The 24,480-nt window shown below is 37.4% G+C and overlaps 1 protein-coding gene across 1 annotated transcript in view; it reads right to left on the bottom strand.

Annotated features, from left to right (window-relative positions):
- The window catches only part of brinp1 (bone morphogenetic protein/retinoic acid inducible neural-specific 1), a 185,500-nt gene that overhangs the window by 31,020 nt on the left and 130,000 nt on the right, over nt 1-24,480 (bottom strand). The window contains exon 5 of the mRNA XM_067406785.1: nt 22,515-22,620. Within this exon, the coding sequence (XP_067262886.1) occupies nt 22,515-22,620 (106 nt within the window). The remainder of the gene's footprint in view (nt 1-22,514; nt 22,621-24,480) is intronic.

Below are 24,480 nucleotides of genomic sequence, written 5' to 3'. Positions count from 1 at the left end.
TGCCTGATTTATTTATTTATTTATTAATTACCATTCTTAGTTGTTATTTTTATTATATTACTCTCTGTCTGATAATGTTAATTATATCTAATTGTGTGTGTGTGAGCGTGTGCATGCATGTGTGTGTGTGTCTAGGGTTCCCTTTCAGTCAGTCATTAACGAGTCGTTTCTTGCATTAAAGTATATAATGAAATTTGTGAGAAATTGTCTTGTTACAATAATGTCAATGCAGGCACCAAAGTCTGCTAAATTTTCTTTAAGCAAAGTATTTAAATTATTTGAATATTCAAGATTCATATTTCTTACTTTGATTTTGGGATTAAAATATATATGAATTTATGAGATTTATTTGTTTGTCTTTTTTTTTTTCTTTTTCTTTTTTTTTTTTAAAGCCATTAACAATAAATTCCAATTACTACTATATTGCCATATTTATTGCTTTATTTATTTATTTATTTATTTATTTATTTATTTATTTATTTATTTATTTATTTATTTATTTATTTATGTATGTATGTATGTATGTATGTATGTATGTATGTATTTATTTATTTATTTAATTTTATTTAATTTTTTTATGGTATATATGGGTCTATCTATCTATCTATCTATCTATCTATCTATCTATCTATCTATCTATCTATCTATCTATCTATCTATCTATCTATCTATCTATCTATCTATCTATCTATCTATCTATATATCTATCTATCTATCTATCTATCTATCTATCTATCTATCTATCTATCTAGTTACAATGATATTAAATTATTGAACATCAGTCCATCCATTATTTGGAAAATATTAACTTAGCTGTTACAAATAATGTCACAATGCAGACACCTAAAAATGGTTCATTTTCTTTAAACAAAATGCTTATAATATTCAAATCATTTGAATATTTAAAATGTTGAATATTCAAATGTTGATTTTGGGCTTAAATATGTTCTGGACATGTTTTTTGGTCAATTTCATGAGATTTACTTCTTTATGCAACCCAATCTCACAGCAAATTCATACGTATTTTACGAGGTGGTTAATTCATATGAATATGTACAAATGACCTACCCGTCACTGGCGTTTAGACAAATCATATGAATTCAAGTGAGGTCGTACGAATTCGCCACCTTGTAAAATACATATGAATTGTTCGTGAGATAGCGTTCGTTCGTTCAATCAATCTTGTCAGTTTTGATCTTGTGAACACTGCAGTATGATTGCAAAATCTCACTTCATTCAGATGATGTGTAAAACCACCATCATAGGAGACAAATATAGTGTATGATGAGCAATCAGGTGTAAAAACACTAATGAGAGCCTGTGAATGTAGAGAGAGACATATTCACATGTTCACAGACACCGTCCACAACCACAGTCATCAAACATGAACGACGACAGACAGCGCAGGAGTTTAATGGGCTAAAACTAAAGATGAAACTGAGCAGAATTTATCTGTTCAATCTTGCATTTCAACATGTCAAAGTACAGCATTTCCCAGCCGTTCTCTCTGTGGCTATAAGCACGTAAATTGCAGGTCTAGTTTATTTAATTGCATATCATACTTCATTCAGCATTTTGAAGATTGTGAGTTGATGTTATTAAAGTGAGTGACTTGGATTTCATCATCCATTTAGAGTAATTTCTGTTGCATTTGTACTTTCTGTACCATTGCATTTCTATTCTCAGGTAATACTTTAATACGAACACTGAGTCTTGAGACATTTGGTTCGGATCTGGTCTTGACTCCTTGACACCTCTTAAATATCAACCAATAAATGCATTTCTTCTTAAGGTCTGAATTATTGATCTGTTCTTGCATGTGCCCTTTATGCAGGTGAGAAGCATGTTATCTAAATGTTAAAATTTTTCCATGGGGCTTTCTGCTATTTTTATGTTTCATATCGGGCCTGATTCCAGAGTTCACAGGCTCTTGGCAACGGCACGGGTTGCGATGCCACGCTCCGCTTCATAAGCAAGAGTTTCATCAAAGATTAATTGAGCATTGTATGCCCCCAAATCCACAAAATAACCATTACCTAATGCACTGATGGAATGAGAGGCATTGCTTGAGTAAGGTGTTAAATTATGGCTCAGTTCCTGTTAAAACTCACATTAAAAAAAATGAAGACCTTCCGAACCGCCCTTCCCTCGCCTGTGTAATCACACTGAGTGGATGCTACAGAGGGCTCATTTAAAGGGTCATAGCTTTATAACAGTGCACTGCACTTTATAAACGACAGCACAGCCCGCTCTTTTAATGCTGTAAAATAAAACACACCACATATGAGTTCAGAAACAGCACTGACTGTAAATCAGTAATGCAGATCAGGTCGGTAGCAATGTATCCCTGTCCTCCCCAGAAATCGCACGATAAAATAAATGGCTTTTTAACCTGTACCATCAGCCTCAGATGAACGCTTCCGCACAGACCATTGGAACGTTTTTTATTAATTTTGCAACACTGCTTCCTTGAGTAATCATTACTCAGTAACTTGTTGGTGCTGCTGAACTCTAGAAGTGTGTAGTAAAAGTTTGATAGGAAACATAAACCAGCTTCTCAGAACATTATATTACAACATAAGCTCATTAGAAATCAGACATTTTAGCTCCAAAAACACATATACATACAACTCACTGCCGTTTCCAGCTGAAATGAACACTAGTTGCAGTAAAACACCAATATCATTTGTTCCTTTTCACACAAATTGTGATTACAGGGCAGATTATGGATTGGATTTTGCATGGTTCCTTGCAAAACATTATGTTATGATCTCAGAACACTTTTACCATAGAGCATGATTCGAGTGATAAGCAATTTGACTGCAACAAAATCAAGATTGTGTGGGCGGAGTCTCTCTGTAAGAACACTGCACTCTCAACCAAATCAATAAAAAAAATCACAGCCAATCAGAAGAGTGTGTGGGCGGAGTCTCTCTGTAAGCGCACTGCACTCTCAACCAAATCAATAAAAAAAATCACAGCCAATCAGAAGAGTGTGTGGGCGGAGTCTCTCTGTAAGCGCACTGCACTCTCAACCAAATCAATAAAAAAAAATCACAGCCAATCAGAAGAGTGTGTGGGCGGAGTCTCTCTGTAAGAACACTGCACTCTCAACCAAATCAATAAAAAAAAATCACAGCCAATCAGAAGAGTGTGTGGGCGGAGTCTCTCTGCAAGTGCACTGCACTCTCAACCAAATCAATAAAAAAAATCACAGCCAATCAGAAGAGTGTGTGGGCGGAGTCTCTCTGTAAGAACACTGCACTCTCAACCAAATCAATAAAAAAAATCACAGCCAATCAGAAGAGTGTGTGGGTGGAGTCTCTCTGTATGCGCACTGCACTCTCAACCAAATCAATAAAAAAAATCACAGCCAATCAGAAGAGTGTGTGGGCGGAGTCTCTCTGTAAGCGCACTGCACTCTCAACCAAATCAATAAAAAAAATCACAGCCAATCAGAAGAGTGTGTGGGCGGAGTCTCTCTGTAAGCGCACTGCACTTTCAACCAAATCAATAAAAAAAATCACAGCCAATCAGAAGAGTGTGTGGGCGGAGTCTCTCTGTAAGAACACTGCACTCTCAACCAAATCAATAAAAAAAATCACAGCCAATCAGAAGAGTGTGTGGGCGGAGTCTCTCTGCAAGTGCACTGCACTCTCAACCAAATCAATAAAAAAAAAATCACAGCCAATCAGAAGAGTGTGTGAGCGGAGTCTCTGTAAGCGCACTGCACTCTCAACCAAATCAATAAAAAAAATCACAGCCAATCAGAAGAGTGTGTGGGCGGAGTCTCTCTGTAAGCGCACTGCACTCTCAACCAAATCAATAAAAAAAATCACAGCCAATCAGAAGAGTGTGTGGGCGGAGTCTCTCTGCAAGTGCACTGCACTCTCAACCAAATCAATAAAAAAAATCACAGCCAATCAGAAGAGTGTGTGGGCGGAGTCTCTCTGCAAGTGCACTGCACTCTCAACAAAATCAATAAAAAAAATCACAGCCAATCAGAAGAGTGTGTGGGCGGAGTCTCTCTGCAAGTGCACTGCACTCTCAACCAAATCAATAAAAAAAATCACAGCCAATCAGAAGAGTGTGTGGGCGGAGTCTCTCTGCAAGTGCACTGCACTCTCAACAAAATCAATAAAAAAAATCACAGCCAATCAGAAGAGTGTGTGGGCGGAGTCTCTCTGCAAGTGCACTGCACTCTCAACAAAATCAATAAAAAAAATCACAGCCAATCAGAAGAGTGTGTGGGCGGAGTCTCTCTGCAAGTGCACTGCACTCTCAACCAAATCAATAAAAAAAATCACAGCCAATCAGAAGAGTGTGTGGGTGGAGTCTCTCTGTAAGCGCACTGCACTCTCAACCAAATCAATAAAAAAAATCACAGCCAATCAGAAGAGTGTGTGGGCGGAGTCTCTCTGTAAGCGCACTGCACTCTCAACCAAATCAATAAAAAAAATCACAGCCAATCAGAAGAGTGTGTGGGCGGAGTCTCTCTGTAAGAACACTGCACTCTCAACCAAATCAATAAAAAAAAATCACAGCCAATCAGAAGAGTGTGTGGGCGGAGTCTCTCTGCAAGTGCACTGCACTCTCAACCAAATCAATAAAAAAAATCACAGCCAATCAGAAGAGTGTGTGGGCGGAGTCTCTCTGTAAGAACACTGCACTCTCAACCAAATCAATAAAAAAAATCACAGCCAATCAGAAGAGTGTGTGGGTGGAGTCTCTCTGTATGCGCACTGCACTCTCAACCAAATCAATAAAAAAAATCACAGCCAATCAGAAGAGTGTGTGGGCGGAGTCTCTCTGTAAGCGCACTGCACTCTCAACCAAATCAATAAAAAAAATCACAGCCAATCAGAAGAGTGTGTGGGCGGAGTCTCTCTGTAAGCGCACTGCACTTTCAACCAAATCAATAAAAAAAATCACAGCCAATCAGAAGAGTGTGTGGGCGGAGTCTCTCTGTAAGCGCACTGCACTTTCAACCAAATCAATAAAAAAAATCACAGCCAATCAGAAGAGTGTGTGGGCGGAGTCTCTCTGTAAGAACACTGCACTCTCAACCAAATCAATAAAAAAAATCACAGCCAATCAGAAGAGTGTGTGGGCGGAGTCTCTCTGCAAGTGCACTGCACTCTCAACCAAATCAATAAAAAAAAAATCACAGCCAATCAGAAGAGTGTGTGGGCGGAGTCTCTCTGTAAGCGCACTGCACTCTCAACCAAATCAATAAAAAAAATCACAGCCAATCAGAAGAGTGTGTGGGCGGAGTCTCTCTGTAAGCGCACTGCACTCTCAACCAAATCAATAAAAAAAATCACAGCCAATCAGAAGAGTGTGTGGGCGGAGTCTCTCTGCAAGTGCACTGCACTCTCAACAAAATCAATAAAAAAAATCACAGCCAATCAGAAGAGTGTGTGGGCGGAGTCTCTCTGCAAGTGCACTGCACTCTCAACCAAATCAATAAAAAAAATCACAGCCAATCAGAAGAGTGTGTGGGCGGAGTCTCTCTGCAAGTGCACTGCACTCTCAACAAAATCAATAAAAAAAATCACAGCCAATCAGAAGAGTGTGTGGGCGGAGTCTCTCTGCAAGTGCACTGCACTCTCAACAAAATCAATAAAAAAAATCACAGCCAATCAGAAGAGTGTGTGGGCGGAGTCTCTCTGCAAGTGCACTGCACTCTCAACCAAATCAATAAAAAAAATCACAGCCAATCAGAAGAGTGTGTGGGCGGAGTCTCTCTGCAAGTGCACTGCACTCTCAACAAAATCAATAAAAAAAATCACAGCCAATCAGAAGAGTGTGTGGGCGGAGTCTCTCTGCAAGTGCACTGCACTCTCAACCAAATCAATAAAAAAAATCACAGCCAATCAGAAGAGTGTGTGGGCGGAGTCTCTCTGCAAGTGCACTGCACTCTCAACCAAATCAATAAAAAAATCACAGCCAATCAGAAGAGTGTGTGGGCGGAGTCTATCTGTAAGCGCACTGCACTCTCAACCAAATCAATAAAAAAAATCACAGCCAATCAGAAGAGTGTGTGGGCGGAGTCTCTCTGTAAGCGCACTGCACTCTCAACCAAATCAATAAAAAAAATCACAGCCAATCAGAAGAGTGTGTGGGCGGAGTCTATCTGTAAGCGCACTGCACTCTCAACCAAATCAATAAAAAAAATCACAGCCAATCAGAAGAGTGTGTGGGCGGAGTCTCTCTGTAAGAACACTGCACTCTCAACCAAATCAATAAAAAAAATCACAGCCAATCAGAAGAGTGTGTGGGCGGAGTCTCTCTGTAAGCGCACTGCACTCTCAACCAAATCAATAAAAAAAAATCACAGCCAATCAGAAGAGTGTGTGGGCGGAGCCTCTCTGTAAGCGCACTGCACTCTCAACCAAATCAATAAAAAATCATAGCCAATCAGAAGAGCATGTGGGCGGAGTCTCCCTGAAAGTACACTGCACTCTCAACCAAATCAATAAAAGTGTTTTTTTTGTTTTGTTTTTTTTTTTTAAATCAGGCAATTAGACGAGCATGTGAGTGGAGTCTCTTTGCAAGAACACTGCACTTACAAACAAATCAATCAAAAATCACAGCCAGTCAGAAGAGCGTGTGGGCGGAGTCTCCCTGAAAGCACACTGCACTCGCAACTAAATCAATTAAAAAAAATAAAAATAAAATAAAATAAAAAAATCAGCCAATTAGACAAGCATGTGGATGGAGTCTCTCTGCAAGCACACTGCACTCGCAACCAAATGGATACGTATATAATCAAATTCATAAATTTGTTAGCACTTCTGGTTAGGTTTAGTGTAGATACTACATTATTTTCAAACGTGATAGAGCCATTTTGGTTCCACTTACTGGACATTTCATTTCCAACAGCCAATGTAATGAAACATTGCCAGATTCTCATTCATCTGCTTTGGATAAAACTGAACATGCAAAAAAAACATCACCCACTAAGCATTTCACTTCGAAAGTGCTGAAAAACGTGCAAGAAACAACATAATATAGTGCGGAAATGTCACCACAGGCACGTATTTCCAATGAGCCTGGGTTGTTATATGACATGCTACTGAAATTTCACAAAACTGAACTATAGGAAATGAAAGGCACGCTGACTCCTCAAGACTCTTCAAGCTGATATCAGCATGTGTGGTTAAATACTACTTATTTAGCATAAACTCCAGCAAAATATGTTATCAGACTATTACACTAACTGTAAAAATGACTAATAGGCACAAGTGTCAATACAGCATTATTCTACAGGGGCTGCCAGACAGTCAAAAAAAAAAAAAAGTAGGTAAGGACTATAAAGACAGAAAATGACACACAAAGATTGCCTGGCTAATGAGGAAGACTGCTGTCTAAAGGGTGAAGCAGAAATTGCACTGTGCACAAAATTGCTGGCTGACGCATGAGAGCGAGCTGCCGGCGGTGCTGAGACACTGAGGACCACACACACTAGAAATATATACCAGTCTCTGGTCATTTCTAACCACATATAGAGCAGTAAGCAGAATAAATTTGTTCCAAAAACTTGCTGAAATCTAGGGTCTGTTTACACTCGGTCACTTCATGAATTTGCAGTTATCAGTGTATCGGTGCTCACACAAATGTAGGTGATTGATTAGACTGAACTATTTGCACTTATACCTTTCAGTATTGAATGAGATGCATTTATAGTCGACATTCTGCTTGTGCACCGTCTTGAATGACGTTTTCTCAATCGCAATGCATTCATAGATGCAAAATTGGCCCCGACAAAAGTATCTGGGAAGGAAGCAAAGTCATATTGCCAACCTTTTAAAACAGCGGAGCTTGAACCAAAATATTGTCTAGGTAGAAAGCACTCTAGGATTTGGAACAGAGCTTTAGTGTTTAAATAGACTCATACATTTTGGGGATTTTCAATACATCATATAAAGTATTTAAGGTTGGCAAAGTGATTTAAACACTCTAAAATGTCAAGTCAAGCAAAAAGTCTTCATGAGCGCTTCGAATGAACAAACTTTGAGAGCAAGTTACTTTAACCTTCCCAGGACGTTAGTCAAAGTTCTGAGAAGGCGAGATTTCTTTTCAAAATGAAGTGTTTCAAATTGAAATATACCTTTATGTGAGATCAGAAGACTCATTGGCTGTTAGAGTCATGTTGTAAATAAACGCTGGTCACGCGCTGTCACAAGCATCAGAAAACTAAAACCGAATCAATATAAAAACAGAGCATCTTGAAATTGCTTTGGAGGATGAGGGCTAAGAAAATATATTTACTGTCAGAGAAGGTCTCAAGGAGGAGGGAAATGGCTGATTTATCTGCCCCACTAGTCCAAATAGAAACTCACTCTTGATTGACCACCTCAGATTGAGAGCTGACCTCAGGGTCAGCGAGGAAGGATTTCATCAGCCCGCTGGATGCCTGGCAACCCAGAGAGCCGAATATGAGGATAGTGGCATCAATCTTTTAAATGATGCACCATTACAGAAGAGCTATGCCCAGTGACTGTGCGTTTATAAGGGGAATGATCTTCAACAACTGAGCCACATCAGTCCGACGCTCTCGCCACAGTTAAACGTGATTGGATTGTCCGTCATACTGAGCTTTCGATTTGTATTGCTTAACAAACTGAACAACAGGGCCTCTGATTATTGTGCCGTGCGATGCTCCTCTGTTCCTCCGTTGAATCTACATTCCTATCAGAATGATTTCTGAAGAATCATGTGACACTGAAGAATGGAGTAATGATGCTGAAAATTCAGCTCTGATCACAGGAATAAATTACATTTAAAGGGGACCTATAATGCCCCTTTTCACAAGATGTAATATCAGTCTCTGGTGTCTCCAGGATGTGTCTGTGAAGTTTCAGCTCAAAATCCCCCACAGATCATTTATTATAGCTTGTCAAATTTGCCTCTATTTGGGTGTGAGCAAAAACATGCCATTTTTGTGTGTGTCCCTTTAAATGCAAATGAGCTCCGCTTTCCAGAAGAGGGCGGAGCTTTAACAGCTCAACAACAACAAAGCTGGAGAATCTCACGCAGCCAAAATGAGGAAAGTGTTCAGCCTTACATTGTTCAAACCGGAGTCGACACTGATGGAGAGACTCAGGAAGAAGTTACAACTTTTAGACGTTTCTGAATGGTTAGTGGATAAATTGATGTAGTTGCTGTGGAGTTGATTCAACTCATCCACTAGCATGTGTCGTCATGTTCATCTTTTGTGCAAATCCAGCGTTGAATTGATTGTTTGTGAAGAAGTCTGGCATAAAATGACTGCAAATAAATGCAGCCTTGGTGAACAGAAGATATATAAAGATAAATAATAATTCATAATATGGCCCCTAAATCCTGATACAAGAAACCATAAATGTTTTCCAGAATCTACAGGCATGTTTTCAGTCTTTTAGCTGAGAAAAACATAAACATTGATCCGGTCACCTCGAAAGACAAATAATTTTTCATGTTGTCTCCTCCATCCCAGACATATTTTCCATCCTCAATTCATCACTGACAGACTTCATTGCGCATATGTCCTAATTGAGTTGTTTCGTGTTTGTTCATTTGTTTGCCAAATGTTTGCCAATCTTCAGAAGAAAGCGAGAGCAGGAGTGAGAGAGTGAGAGAGAGTATGAAGATGAGTATGTAATCCATCAAGCAGCAGATGAATTGCCTGTGGGGCTATTTAATTTATTTTCACTCCACTTCTTTGAAAACTGTTGGCTCAGGCTATTCTAACATATTCATAAATCTTCCAGGATGAGCTTATGGCTCCAGCTAGAACAGAACGGGTGTGTATGAAAGAGAGAAACAAAACAAGCAGCAACAAAAAGGAACTTTCTTTCCTCTTTCCAGTCGTGGATTCATCACAGTGTGTCTCTTAAGATCCTCGTTTCTATCGGAGAGAAAATACGGTGTAAATTAACCGATAAACGGCTCGTTTTAACTACAGCTGCTTAGAAATGCCCTCTCCTTGATTTCATGTTATTTATTGGTCCCAAAAGGTGCATCATTATACAAATTGATATCCTGAAGTTATTGATGTCACCAGTTAAGAATGCCAGGAGCATAATAAGCAATCACACGTTAATCTCATGTACTGCTTCACAATTTTTACAAAGGAAAGTATTATATATTATGCATAAAGATGATGCAGACTTTTCACCATTATGACCAAACTGTCATAGTTGCAATTGTACATTTGAGTTTCAGTTGGTTGGTTGGTGGAATGGATGGATGGATGGATGGATGGATGGATGGATGGATGGATGGATGGATGGATGGATGGATGGACGGACTGACTGATTGATTGATTGATTGATTGCAGTACCAGTTGTTGTGGAAGTCATTATGAAAATGCCACAGTCCAAAAACCTTAATGGTCCAAAAAGTAGGCTTCATTTTCTTCATTTAAATTCTTTTTTTTCTCAGGTTTTCTAAGCTTCACTCTCAGAAAGTGGAAACCAAGCATGTGTAACGTTTTCCATCATATAATTAGTAATGGAATATGCAAACACAACCATCTGTTGTGGCTTATACAATAAATCAATTGCGAGTCGATTCTCACATGCACTATTCACGTGACGGGCGCGTTCCAAATCAGTCACTTATGAAGATGCATTTCAATTATAATATTACGCCTTAGCAGGGAGCTGCATATATAGGTTGTAGACGGAGCCGATTTTACTTATATTCACAAGTATGAATATTTATTTTGCTCATGATTGGTTTATTTATTTAAAATAAGAACAATCATGCTGTGCCATGAAATGTGTTTAACTGCTGAAGTCATGAATAAATGACTAAATACATGCATACTGCTTTTGAAGGGCGTCATTTGAGTCACTCTATAAAAACATAAACACACTGAGTGCTGCTTTGATAGTTGCTTTTCCCTTCAATTATTTACTCCAAATTAAGTGAGAAAAGCAATATCACACTGTGAAGATTGATACATTAACTTTTCATCAATCGTTTCACATCATTTTCCTTATGAATCGATTGGTTTCAACACAGGAAGACAGAACATGTTCAATATGTTGATGTTGATGATTACAAAATGTTTAGGTAATTACACTTTGCTTATATGTTTTAAAGATTTGCTTTAATTTATTTCAGTTTTTCAGTCTTTTTACCATTATCCCCAGTAATACTAATATTTTCAAGTGTGTCTTTTGTTTTTAGGTATAAACTCATGCTGAACATGGTTATTCTGGGTGAAGGTAAGAAGGATATTGAAATATCAAAAGTTATGCAATAGAAAAAAAAGTAAGCATATTCCCTCCTCCATAACACTATGCTACAAATAACTTCTGTGGAACCAAAGCCATAAAGCTTCCTTTCATCTAGAAACTTTTACAGGAAAAAAGAAAGGAAAAATCAATATATCAATGCTTTAAAAATAATGCCTTGTAAAATCCCAGCAGTGTGGTGTTTCTCATTTATTTGCATCTGTGGCCAGTGCCAGCAGGTGTAAGAGCGCTTCTGCTTTTATTGCCAAATCACATTTATGAGCTACATTTTGTGAAGAATAGTTTCAATATGCATTAAGAGTGTTAATGGGAAATGGGACTGGACATATCTGCAGCTCTTTCCATTTGTAAAAGGGAATTCATTCAGTGTTTATGTGACCTGAAATATATAGAGGCACCGGAGGAACTTTTTAATTGTTCCCGTAACTATTGGTGGAAGTACCTGCTTTTTGGTACTTTTTGGTTGATTGGTCTAAAGCCAATTTTTAAAAAGCCATGCTAACTATTCTACGGACATGGAAAACAGTGATAGTCCAGGCACTTCTCAATCTTTAAGGCCAATTCACACCGACAGACGGCAACAGACACCACGCCGGGTTTTGTCGGATCAGTGTGCTACCCTTGTCGGAGCTTGTTTTGCACTTGGGAACATTGTGCGCTCAGACACTGGTGTTCTCAGCGCCATCAAAATAAATGTACTGTATGGTGCACCATCAAAGCTTATGACAGTTTGGAGTTCCTAATGCCGGTGCGAATGTCCTAGGGGAAAATGAAGTGCCACCCTGGTGACTAGTTCCTATAACTGACTTCCTATAACTTTACCCAGTGTGAAAGACCCTTATGAAACATCCAATATTTGCTCTACCTAGAAGGTGGGGTATGAATTTTTTCAACAACGCTGTTGGACATAGTTGATATTTGAAATCAACCCAAACAAACCCACCCCTCTCTTCATTGCTCCGCCTCCAAAACTCACCCTCCAATCCTAATCCTAACCACCCAGCTCAGAGTCAGTCTGGCCCGTCAAGGTGAGCGCTCTAACGATGACTCCAAACGTTGCATTCTCTAGTGGTCGTCAGTGCGCAGTGCTCAACTCTGGTCACTGTTACACACGCAATGCGAGCGGATGTCTGTTTATCACAGCTGACACACAACAAAATGCTTCACAAAAAATAAAGTGCAGATGATGAACGACAAGGAAGCACAAAAAATGAACACAGTACACAAGAGTAAATACAAACAAGAATTTGATGTTAATCGCCAACAGAACAGCAGCCCCAGACAAACCCAGTTTTACTCACATGGGAAGCAGAATGAAAGCAGCCTCCACATCTGTTTTCAGGCCTTCCCACTTTATCTCTCTCCAGCGCTGGAAAGCTTTTCTAATATTAACGCTGGTCCTAAAGTGCTTGCCCAGTCATAAACCTTCATTCCAGTGATATTCTTTTGAGCTGTTTTGTCTTGTGTCTCATCATATCTCTTTCTGCATTTTTTTTTCTTTTCTTCTTCAAATCTCCCTCTTGCCCATTCTGTCTCCTCGACTGTCATACGTCCCCTAATGCTGATTGGTTACACGTTTGTTGTTGGTGTTGAAAAAATACATACCCCACCTTGAAGGGACAGTAACACTAGATTTTGAACATGGGAAATTTCTTCGGACACCGCAACTGTCCTGATATGACGACATGCTCCTTCTTTAAATTCAGCTAAGAGGTCATGATGTGATGTATCCATCTTCTATCGGTCACATGATACAAGTCCATATGTCAAAGTTTAGCAAACCTGAACTTTTCAATGTACTGAAACTTATTTGCTTGAGTTTGCAAGTGTTCCTGATGCTCATTTTACCCCATCGGTTAGGGGTAAGTTGATCCGTCAATGGGTAAGTTGCAACATCTGGGTGTAAACTGATAATCTAACTGAATCTGAATCAAACCCATGTGAAATTGAAAAGATAATTTACTAATTTAATATTCAAATTTCTAATTGTTCAGTATATTTTAAAACGTTTCCTCCATGGTTAAAAAACAACAACAACAACAACAACAAAAAACACTCTATATAAAACTAAGAAAGAAAAAAAAAAAATGCGTATAGGTCGCATTTTATTATTGCATCCAGAAATAAAGTAAAATACTGGTAGCCTAAATAAAGCGAAATGTTTACAAGCATTATAAACACAGATAAACATAGCTATTTTAGTTCCCCTCTTTTCACAACAAATCCTTTAAATTAACGGTATTCATAACATAACAAGTAGGCCTATAAAAGTCAAGTAACAAATTAATTTAAAGCGAAACTGAAACATCATGTATCCTACCTCTCTCATTCGGCACAAATCCAAATGTTTCTATATTGCCAATTTATCTGGATGCTTAACTATTATTTATTATGTAAACTAAGCTGTGTACCGCTCCTCCAATGGGCTTCTCCGTTTCACATTCTGGCAGAAATGATTCCAAAATATTTGGTCACATGACAATATAAGTTTATGGTTGATACAAGATACAAGTGGTGGATCAACTTATCGACTGGCTCATCTTACCCCACTCTCTTCTATATATTTTAGTAGGTTAATTAACTAATTAGCATGCCAAAATTCTTGCTTGTTAAAGCCATGATTGAGATGGAACGTCTCAGCGACATCTCTTCTCTTCTCTGATGACGAGGGCGGAGCAACCTGTCACTCACATGAGATCCACCAATAGCAAACCACAACCATCCAATCAATTCCCCACAGAGAAAATCAATCTTGTTCCAGAAGACGTTTCAGATATTCGGAAGAAATAGGAGAGAAAAGATTTGTGTTATATCCATTTATCTTTAAAATATGCTGTGCACCAAAGAATTTTCCATTCACAACCAAAACAATCTCACATTTGAGTAAAATCATGTGTATTTTCAGCATGTCCATAGCAAAAGCTGCTCTCAGTTGATCATCTGTAAACCCTTGGCGTTTCTGGACTGGGTCTCGGCTCTGCTCTCCAACAGTGGGATTCTGCGCTGGTCTGCAGTTCAGGAATCATCTCCCCCACCAACCATTCACCCTCCTCTGCCTCTCCATTCACCGGATGGGTGGCTTGAGTATCCAGTTCTCCAGGCCATACTGTTCACACTGACTGAGGGATTCTGGGATAGCGCTAACACACGCCACATTTTGACCGTCCAACCGAGAGTGCAGAACAACACGTGCTGGAAAACCCGAGCAAGCTGCCTCAAAGTGAACGTGGATTGTTGAATCAATCGGTCATGCTTCTCATGTGGAAAATTATCATTCTCAGCTAGACGTTGGTAAATGCCTGTGATATTCGTCTGCTTCGATCTTGGCACACTATATTTCTACAATACATGTATTTGTCATGCACAGCAGTTATATAGTCAATGGTAAGTAAGATTGCTTTAGGTGTTGTAAAATTAACAGCTTGAAAAGGAACTAGAATCTTTTTTTAAATAATCCAATCATTATGCTCAACTTTCAATGTATGTCCTGTCCAATTCAAAAGACATTAAAGTGGTAGAAAAACATATACCTACATGATTTCATAATCTAGTTAGCAACCAGTCAGTTAGTTTAAGAAGTTGCTTTGCAGGCTTGTTCAGAATAACATGCATTTCTCAAGCATATCTGATTGCAACCATTAATGGATTTACAACCAATAAATACATTAAATACATCTCTTTTTTTTTTGCACAATGCCATCTTTAATCACATGCATTGCAAATATTAAATGGATTTAACTTTGTTATTTTGCAAAGCACACTGACAGTCAGAATGGATGCTGAAGCCACTGATATAAACACTGAATGTGTAATGTTATAGTAGTAATTATGATGATAATAATCTCTATATTGTCTTAAATACGAAAGCTAAAAATAAATGCTTGAAAATTTAAGAGTTCTGATAAACATGATAGCATTCAATTGTTTGGGGTCTTTAAGACGTTTTAATGCTTTTTAAAAAAGTCTCTTCTGCTTACCAAGGCTGCATTTATTTGATCAAAAATACAGTAAAAAGGTAAAAATAGTGAAATATTATTACAATTTATAACAGCTGTTTTCTATGTGAATATATAGTAAAGTGTAATTTATATCCAGTGATCAAAGCTGAATTTTCAGCATCATTACTCCAGTCTTCAGTGTCACATGATCCTTCAGAAATCATTCTATGATGATTTGCTGCTCAAGAAACATTTATGTTTATTATCAATGTTGTTTTTTTTTTTTTTTTTTTTTTTTTTTTGAAACCATGATGCATGTTTATATATATATATATATATAAACTATAATAACTGCCATTGTGAGCAAAACATTGTGAGCAAAAATGTTCTTTCTCTGTTCAAAAGTTATATATAATATATATATATATATATTATATATATATATATATATATATTATATAACTTTTGAACAGAGAAAGAACATTTTTGCTCACAATGTTAGTTAGAAGATCTCACTGACTTTCCAATAGTCCAGTATTCAGTGTCTAGACCATATTGCTCAAACCTGACTTTGTGGTGAATTGTGGAGTTAATGTTTTGTCATTTCATTTCACTCACACGTGTTTCTCAGTCACAGTTTGTGACAGCAGCAGCTTCAACATTTACACTAGTGCAGCTCACGCTTTAGTAATAAAGCAAAGACTGGCCGTTGGCATCTTGGGCTGAAGGTCAGCGTGTTCTGACTGCGTTCCAGGGCACAATTACAGTCTAATCTGGCCGAGACACCGGCACGATGGGCACAGTGTGGCCGCGGAGCAACACAGCAATTTCATCACATACAGAACTCTAACATTCATTTCCAAATAAGAAAATCAAAGATCCCGCAGGAGCAGACGAGAGCGGCTGATTAGCACACGTCTGTGATGTTGACACGATGGCAAAGTTGATTTTATTGCGCTTGGAAATGTAACAGCATGTCATTATCACGCTCCGTCAGATATCCCGAGGCAAAGTCACTCGACTCGCGTCTTTCTCTGAACGAGAACAAGACAGAAAGGGACAAAAAGACTGCCTCTGCTGTAAAACATTTGGAAGCTGTGTAAATATTTGAGCAATATCGCACACACGATCACGCTGTTGCTGAATATTAGCATGTTTAATGAGTATATTCAGTACAAGCAGAACAATATTTTACAGTAAGAAAAATAAACTACTCTCTTGAAAAGTCAATTTTTCCTGTTTCATTATTTAGTGGAAAACAAGTAAAAAATGTTTTTTTTTTTCTTCTTTTTTTTTTTTTGAGCAGCAAATCATCATATCAGAATGATTTCTGAAGAATCATGTGACACTGAAGACTGGAGTAATGATGCTGAAAATTCAGCTTTGATCACAGGAATAAATTAAATTTTGCAATATATTCAAATAGAAAAGAGGTACTTTGAATTGTAAAAATATTTTACTATTTTTACTGTATTTTTTTATCAAATTTGGTGAGCAGAAGAGACTTTATTCAAAAACATAAAAAAAAAAAAAAAAAAAAAAAAAATCTCACTGATTCCAAACTACAGTGCAGTTTAAAGGTGCCCTAGAACTTTTTTTTAAAAAGATGTAATATAAGTCTAAGGTGTCCCCTGAATGTGTTTGTGGAGTTTCAGCTCAAAATACCCCATAGATTTTTTTAAATTTATTTTTTAACTGCCTATTTTGGGGCATTAACTATGCACCGATTCAGGCTGCGGCCCCTTTAAATCGCGCGCTCCCTGGCATATGCAAATATTGGGGGCGTACATATTAATGATCCTGACTGTTACGTAACAGTCGGTGTTATGTTGAGATTCGACTGTTCTTCGGAGGTCTTTTAAACAAGTGAGATTTACATAAGAAGGATGAAACAATGGAGTTTGAGACTCACTGTATGTCATTTCCATGTACTGAACTCTTGTTATTCAACTATGCCGAGGTAAATTACATTTTTGAATCCAGGGCACCTTTAATTAATGAAGTAATAGTTAAAATAATTTGCTCACAGCTGCTTTTATGAGCAATTTTTTGTGTGTCCCTTTAAATGCAAATGAGCTGCTGCTCCTGCCCCCTTTCCAGAAGAGGGCGGAGCTTTAACAGCTCAACAACAACAAAGCTGGAGAATCTCACGCAGACATCCACTAGCATGTGTCGTCATGTTCATCTTGTTAATCCGCCCCCTCTGTTGTGTTTTCTCGGGGGCGAGGTTTATGTAAATTTTAGGTTTAGTGATGCCACCAACTTGGGAAGAAGCTTGTTGTAGTCCCTACCAGCCGTTTGTTTTAGTCCTTAAACAGTGAATTCTTTAAAAGAATATATTTCCCTTTGCATTGAACTTTCAGTGCTGTAACCTTGCAGATGTTGTTTATGCTCAAACAGCAACATTACACACTAACTAAAGTTAAAAAAGTGAAATCATAATCAAGGACCCATTTAAACAGCTATTTCCACCTGATTTAATCCATAAAATTAGCTTTGTTGGCATTGATTCAGTGATAATAGGATAATTTAGATGTAACTGTCGTTTCAGACATGATATCACAAGATATTATGAATTTTTGCTCCAACAGAAATGGTTCCAAAAAAGCAGACCAGCAGAGTGATGAAAACAGTGAAACGCTCCAGCGCTGATCACCAATACAGTTAATGGACCAATGCATAAATCTGCTTTAAACGCAGAGATGTATGTTTGACGAAACACTATAACAGTGACACATTAAAACGCACTTTTACAGTCACCGACAAAGATGTCAGAGAGCCTGCGTGTCAAACGGAAAATGTCACATTTCATTCTCAACCCTCGGAGGCAGTTTCTGAAATACTGTAATGCTGAACTTTTAAAATAGCCACCAGCTCATTATTCTGAAACAGGACGTACGGAGAGAGAAAGAGTCCTCTAAACTCCACTGACCCGTAAAGACCTTCATCTTCAGACCTTCAAAAACATCCCTTTAAAAGGTTCGTTCAGCCAAACGTAAAAGTCCCGTCAACCCGTCATGACTCTCTTTCATCTCTCGAGCACAAAAGCAGAATGTTCACGCTGCTCTTTTACATACGAGGAAAGCAATTACTTTGCAAACCTCCATTTGCTAAACATCTTTTGGGTTTAGAATGACATGAGGGTGAGTAGATGATGATTAGGTGCTTTATGAAATGAAGTCACAGGCGATTCTTCATCTTGTTTACAGATTTCTTCAAACGGCTGGATCCTCCCCTCCTTCGATATTCCCATCAGGATTATTACCTGCACTAGACTGCGGTCAGAGGATTGCGAGGCAATTTTATTAATGGCGACAACAATTCCTTCAAAGTGACCTTTCTTCATTCATTAAGAGATGCAGACGCAGGAGGAGGTTATCTAATAGGAGACGACAGACGACGTGATCGCGTCCGTCTCGCTCATGTAAGTGTGTTAAATCTCAGTCCGTGTCAATCATGGGGCATCTTCATTCAACGCTTCAGAGAGAGAGACACGGTCCTGTTCACCCATACAGAAAATGCTGAGAACATTTTTGCCTTCGTGAAATGATGATTCACTACTTCAGTTTTCCTGTATTCTGAAACTTATTTCTGCCACAGAATAAAAACTAAAAAAGGTAATCGTGACATTTTATCTGGACAGTCAGTTCTGAATATAGGGCCATGCTGAAATACATAGTGCTTGAAGAAATGAAAACGAACAATGACGTTGCAATTTTGAGAAACTAAAAGTTTGAGGATGAACAGAACGAAACATATTACGAGTGTCCTCAGAAAACGCCTGATAATCAGTTTCTACAGCTGTTCTCTCGGACTCTTTGTTTTGTCTCTGGTGGGAAAAATACTGAAGTGAAAACAAAACTTAAACACCTTGCAGTTTCATTCTGACCTTCTAGAAGTGTTTGGAGCAGGTGATTTATGTTTACACCTCTGCATTTCACCACAGTAACTAAAGAATAGACAAAAAAAGAGATGATTTTGAGGAAAAAGGAATGTGTTCCATTTCATGGCGCACTGTCCAGCTGTTTTGTTATGGATGGAAGGAAATAAAGTCATTTTCGTTCATTTATTCTGTTTTCTGTGAAAAGTTTGTGATTGTGTTTTTTTTTTTTTTTTTCATATGCCGGTTTCTTGTTTCGCTGTCAGTAGTTTCAGATTTACCCGTCAGTCAGCTGCTCTATTCCTATGGAAGCCCATCTTCACCATTAAATCATGATTTGGTCAATCAGATTATGCAATTAAAAGTTTTAAAAATGTAATAATTATGACAAATTATGAGATAAAATTATGATAAATTGTCATGACTATGACAAAAAGTAAAAACTGACATCAGTCAAAAATATGAGATGGTTATAATTCTGACATGGCAAAACAAAAAACGTGACAAAATACAATAATTATGACACTCAGAATTATGAGATAAAATTATAATTGACATGAGTGAAAAATATGAGTCATATTATAGCATGAAAAAGTATAATAATTATGACAAATATGTGAAATTATTACATAAAACTCAGAATTATGATAATTGTAAGTAAAAAAGTTATGAAAAAAGTCAAAATTGAAAAGTCCAAATTATGAGATAGTCATAATTGACATGGATAAAAAATCATGATTAAAAAATTACGAGTCAAAAGTGAGAGAAAATGTAATTATGACAATAATTCAAAACTATAATATAAAACATAACTAGTAAATTGAAATTATGAGATAAATATGACAAAATTCAAACTTTTTAATTAATTTATTTTTTTTAAATCTCATAATTATCTCATAATTATTTTTATTTTTTTTTAAATCTCATAAACATCTCATATTTTTGACTTTGCATTTCATAATTTTTACTTATCTAGAATCTCATAGTTTTGACTATATATGTAATAATTTTAATTTACCAAAGCATGATTTTAGTTTTTCTCATGTGGCATAAATGGGCTTCCGTATTCTCCTGTGTAAGCAGGCGACCTTATGACCTGTTTTATCAGCAGATGACGAGAGATGTTTGCTCGTCTTTCCATCAACAGCCATCAAATCCATTTTCTCCAAACATCTCAAAGACAACAACCTGATGGCAGAGCAACAGCACAAGACTTTTATCCAGATGAAGAGCGCACAGATGACCGCTCTCTGCCGCGGCGCAACGGGATGTTTTCTGCAGCGTAATGACGTGTGGCATCAAAGGCCCTTACCTACAGAGAGCTTTCAGAGAAAATATTCAAAATCAGACGCCCAGATAAAAGATGGATAAAGTTGGTCTTCTTGCGGCTGTTCCTGTTCATTACAAACCCTCAAATGTTTTAGTGGTACTTCTAAAAAGCATTCATATTTCAGATTATGACAAAAAAAATGTGAGTTAACCAAAAGGGAAGATGCATAAATAAAAGAGCAGAGTGCTTCGGCTAACTAGACAATTATTGAGTAAAAGCAATAATACATGTGATTTAACAGGAGTATGACACAAGTATCAAACTTCATATTAAACCTGACAGATCTGTGTAACTGTGAGCACTGGCTGGTGAACGGAGGAGCGTTTCTGCATGTGTTTCCATCCACTGTGTGATAAAACACTGTGACGGGGCTGAATCTACAACACCACAGCTGAACAACTGATGTTTTATGAGTTGCAGTGAGTCTGAATTTAATGAAATAATTCAAACAGATAAATACACAATACTGACCATTGTAGTGCAAATCAAGAACAGGTATGTTTTACTAAAAGAGTCACAAATTAATGACAGACAACTCATCTGTCTAAATCACAAACAAATGTACCCAATAAAATGTCCATACAAAAATGGAAAAGGTAAAAGACCAAAAAAGAGAACAAAACAAACGAGAATGCGCTGTCTGTGAATGTGAACACGATTCATGCGCACAGAAAGACGAGTTCTCTTTCATGCTTTATCAAACAATAACACACAGAAATATGCCAAAATGCCAGTTTTCTCGAGTATCCTTATAATAGCAGTCTTGAATGAGTTAAATAACATCTTAAATGAACTTAAAGAGTGAGAAAATAAGACACGCGTCAGATCCGCTTCATGTTCGGCAGCAGCAGCTCTTAAAGTGACAGCAGCCTAATAAACAGTCGCTGTGATGTCTGTCATTAATGTTCATCAAAGGTAACAAAGGAAATTGTAGCTTTAATTAGGATTAATCTATATTTAATTTATAATTTATGCAGTGAAGAATGTAAAGTGTTTGATAACTTTATTCAATTTCAGTATATTTTCTACCTGTTAGACAGGTAAATATGACATTTATTATAATGGGTTTATTTGAAGATTGTTTCAAGTTCACCTAATAAATAATAAATAAAATAAAAGAGATAGCTTTAAGTTATACTGAAATGTTGTTTAAAAACATCAGTATTAGTATCAGTGATTCTAGCCTTCATTCATAAAAAGATGCCATTAAACTAATATTTCAAATATACTGTCTTTAAGTTGTTTCTGCTTTAATTTAGAGAGAAACTGTGAAATTATTACAATATAAAGATATTGAAAACTCCAATGTTTTATCAATCACAATGCATTACAGGGAAAAAAAAGAAAAAAAAAAGTGCAATTATTATTTTTGATATTATTATTAATTTATTTATCGATTGACAGCACAATATCAGAATTGGTTAAATTCCTTGTTATCCCCTATTCTGGAGAGCACATCTCGCTGTAACCTCTAGTATTATCAGCCAGACAGATCACACACATTTATTTTCTCTGCAGGCGCATCTCTTCGCAGCTGTGTTCTTCTTCTCTGAAACGTGTCAATACAGCAGATGTGCACAGACTAAAATCCCCAAAAAGTGTTTTCTGATAGACTAGAGTTATAAAGACATAATCTTTTTCATATGTAAATGCTGAAAACAAAAGCATTTCTGCAGGGTTTTTTTATATCTCCTTTTAATTTGACACACAAGCAGCTGGATTGATGATAGATTCAGTAAGTCATTTATGCAAATCCAAGGTGTTGTAGACCCTGTTTAGGAGGCTTTCGCTCGGCTTGTGTTTCATCTCTAAACGTCGGTGATAAACTCAGCTGTCAGCACCCTTAAAAAGTCTGCGATTGCTGTTCACACTCACTGCTGTTTACAGCAAGACAGCTGAGCTTAATTCACTCTCAATCATTAAGTTCATTACAAAGCGTTTTATCCTCCCTGTCCTTCTTCGTTCAGCACTACTGCAGGTCTTCAATCAATTTTCAATTCTCATCCTTTTTTGTTGGTTTGTTTGTTTTTTGGGGGTTTCTGACTCGATTGAGCTTGTGCAGATAGTCAGACAAACCAAACCAGAAGTGCAGTCAAATAAAAAGATAAGTCACATACCTTGCAGATGGAGTTTGCTCTCCGGGCTCTGAAGAAGAACAGAACTGACCGAGTCCAGATTATCATACGTGCTGCAGCCCAGCGGACCCGTCCGCGTCTCCGTCACCTGAAGACAGACAGAGATCACATGAGTCCAGGGCTGGAAAACACCGGATCTGTTTTTCTATGGAATATTGAATTGTTTATTAAAAATGATTTATCATTATTGTTTTAAATTCATGTTCCTGGTAATCTTAAAACAAAATATCCTCTCCTCCCTCTCTCAGCGACATCTCTTCTCTCCTCTGATGACGAGGGCGGGGCAACCTGTCACTCACATGAGATCCACCAATAGCAAACCATCCAATCAATTCCCCACCGACAAAATCAAGCCCCGCCCTACATTTGTTCTTGTTCCAGAAGCCGTTTCACTCATACGGCACAAAGATGAGTACAACTTTCGTTTCATGCAAACTTTAAGTAATTTAAATTTATATTTTTTTCACCTTTACTCAAATATGTTTTCTTGTACGTTACAACAACTTTTGTAGGTGAGTGCTGACCCTGACGACAGTATGATGCCAAAACTAATTATACACATGTGCCCATTTCAATAAATAGCAATGCTTAATCTGATATGAAATGGCAACTAAGGGGTCTGGAAATCTATTTTAAATGCATTTTTTTTCTAAGATGTCAAAGCTTTATATTCGAAAATCGTAAGACCTATTTTTTAAAAAAGTAATAGCACACCTCCCTCCATGATTTGAGGAATCATTATCATCTGTATCACAAATGGCGAGGGACGACTTATACGACAAAGTTTTGGGCAGAAGTATAAGCTATGGTAAAAGTGTCTGGGCAAATACTGTAACAAAGCATTCAAAGATGATTCTAGACTTCATTTGCAAAGTTCTTTGTTTTGTAAGAGGAAAAGGGCGCTGTTCATTCACTCCTCTTATTTCTTGCTGGTACTGAGACTCAAACCCAAGACTTTTGGTTGAAAAGTCAGACTCTCTAACCATTAGGCCCAAACTGCTCACTTTTGTTTTTCTTCACACATGACATATCAGACTTGACCAATAGGGGGAGCTCTCATGCCTAATTGCTCAAAGAAATGATTTTTTTGTATTATTATTTACATCCATCCATTCTTTATGTTTAGTCTACTTCCATGTTGTTTTTCTGAATCAGAGATATATGAGCTGAAGGCAGCATTGTTTCCTGATCTCTTCTTGATTGTAGTTTGTTCATTTGCTTCCCTGTGTATTTATAACCCTTGTGTTCTTCTTGTCTTATATTCTTCAGCCTAACAAGGTATTAGTTGGTGAGTTCTTGACTTTTTCCTTTCTGTATTCTAATATAAACTAAATCTGCACTCAGAACTACTTCTTTTTGTGTTTTCTCATATTTATTTTGTCATCTTAATGCATCCTCCAGAGTCTGAATTACAGTAGTTCTTTGACCTAAATAAAGTATTTTGTTGTGCAGATACATCTGCTCACTCTAAGGGTCGCTTTAATTGCAGTGACACCGCAGCACGCGTCTGACCTTTAGCGCCCGTGGGCAGGTGAACACAGACAACACGTCACAGTGCATCACAACAACACACCTGAAAACAGCGAGCCGTTTGTCTGTCCCCATTAGGAAAACACAGGAGAATTGAGAATGAGAAATCATGCTATTTTTAGAATAGCTAAGCTAAAAAATAAAACTCATTTAATTTAATTATCCTCATGTCAATCTAATGCCACATGATCGTGTTTTCCACATATATTCAGACTCTCTTTCCATATATTCAGACTTTCATTCCATATATTCAGACTTTCTCTCCATGTATTCAGACTTTCATTCCATATATTCCCGACTTTCTTTCCATATATTCAGACTTTCTTTCCATATATTCAGACTTTCTTTCCATATATTCAGACTTTCTTTCCATATATTCAGACTCTCTTTCCATATATTCAGACTTTCTTTCCATATA

This window comes from Chanodichthys erythropterus, chromosome 13, assembly GCF_024489055.1.
Source record: "Chanodichthys erythropterus isolate Z2021 chromosome 13, ASM2448905v1, whole genome shotgun sequence".
Classification (NCBI taxonomy): domain Eukaryota; kingdom Metazoa; phylum Chordata; class Actinopteri; order Cypriniformes; family Xenocyprididae; genus Chanodichthys; species Chanodichthys erythropterus.
Note: the sequence above shows the minus strand (reverse complement) of the source record. Positions and strands in the feature narration are given on the sequence as shown.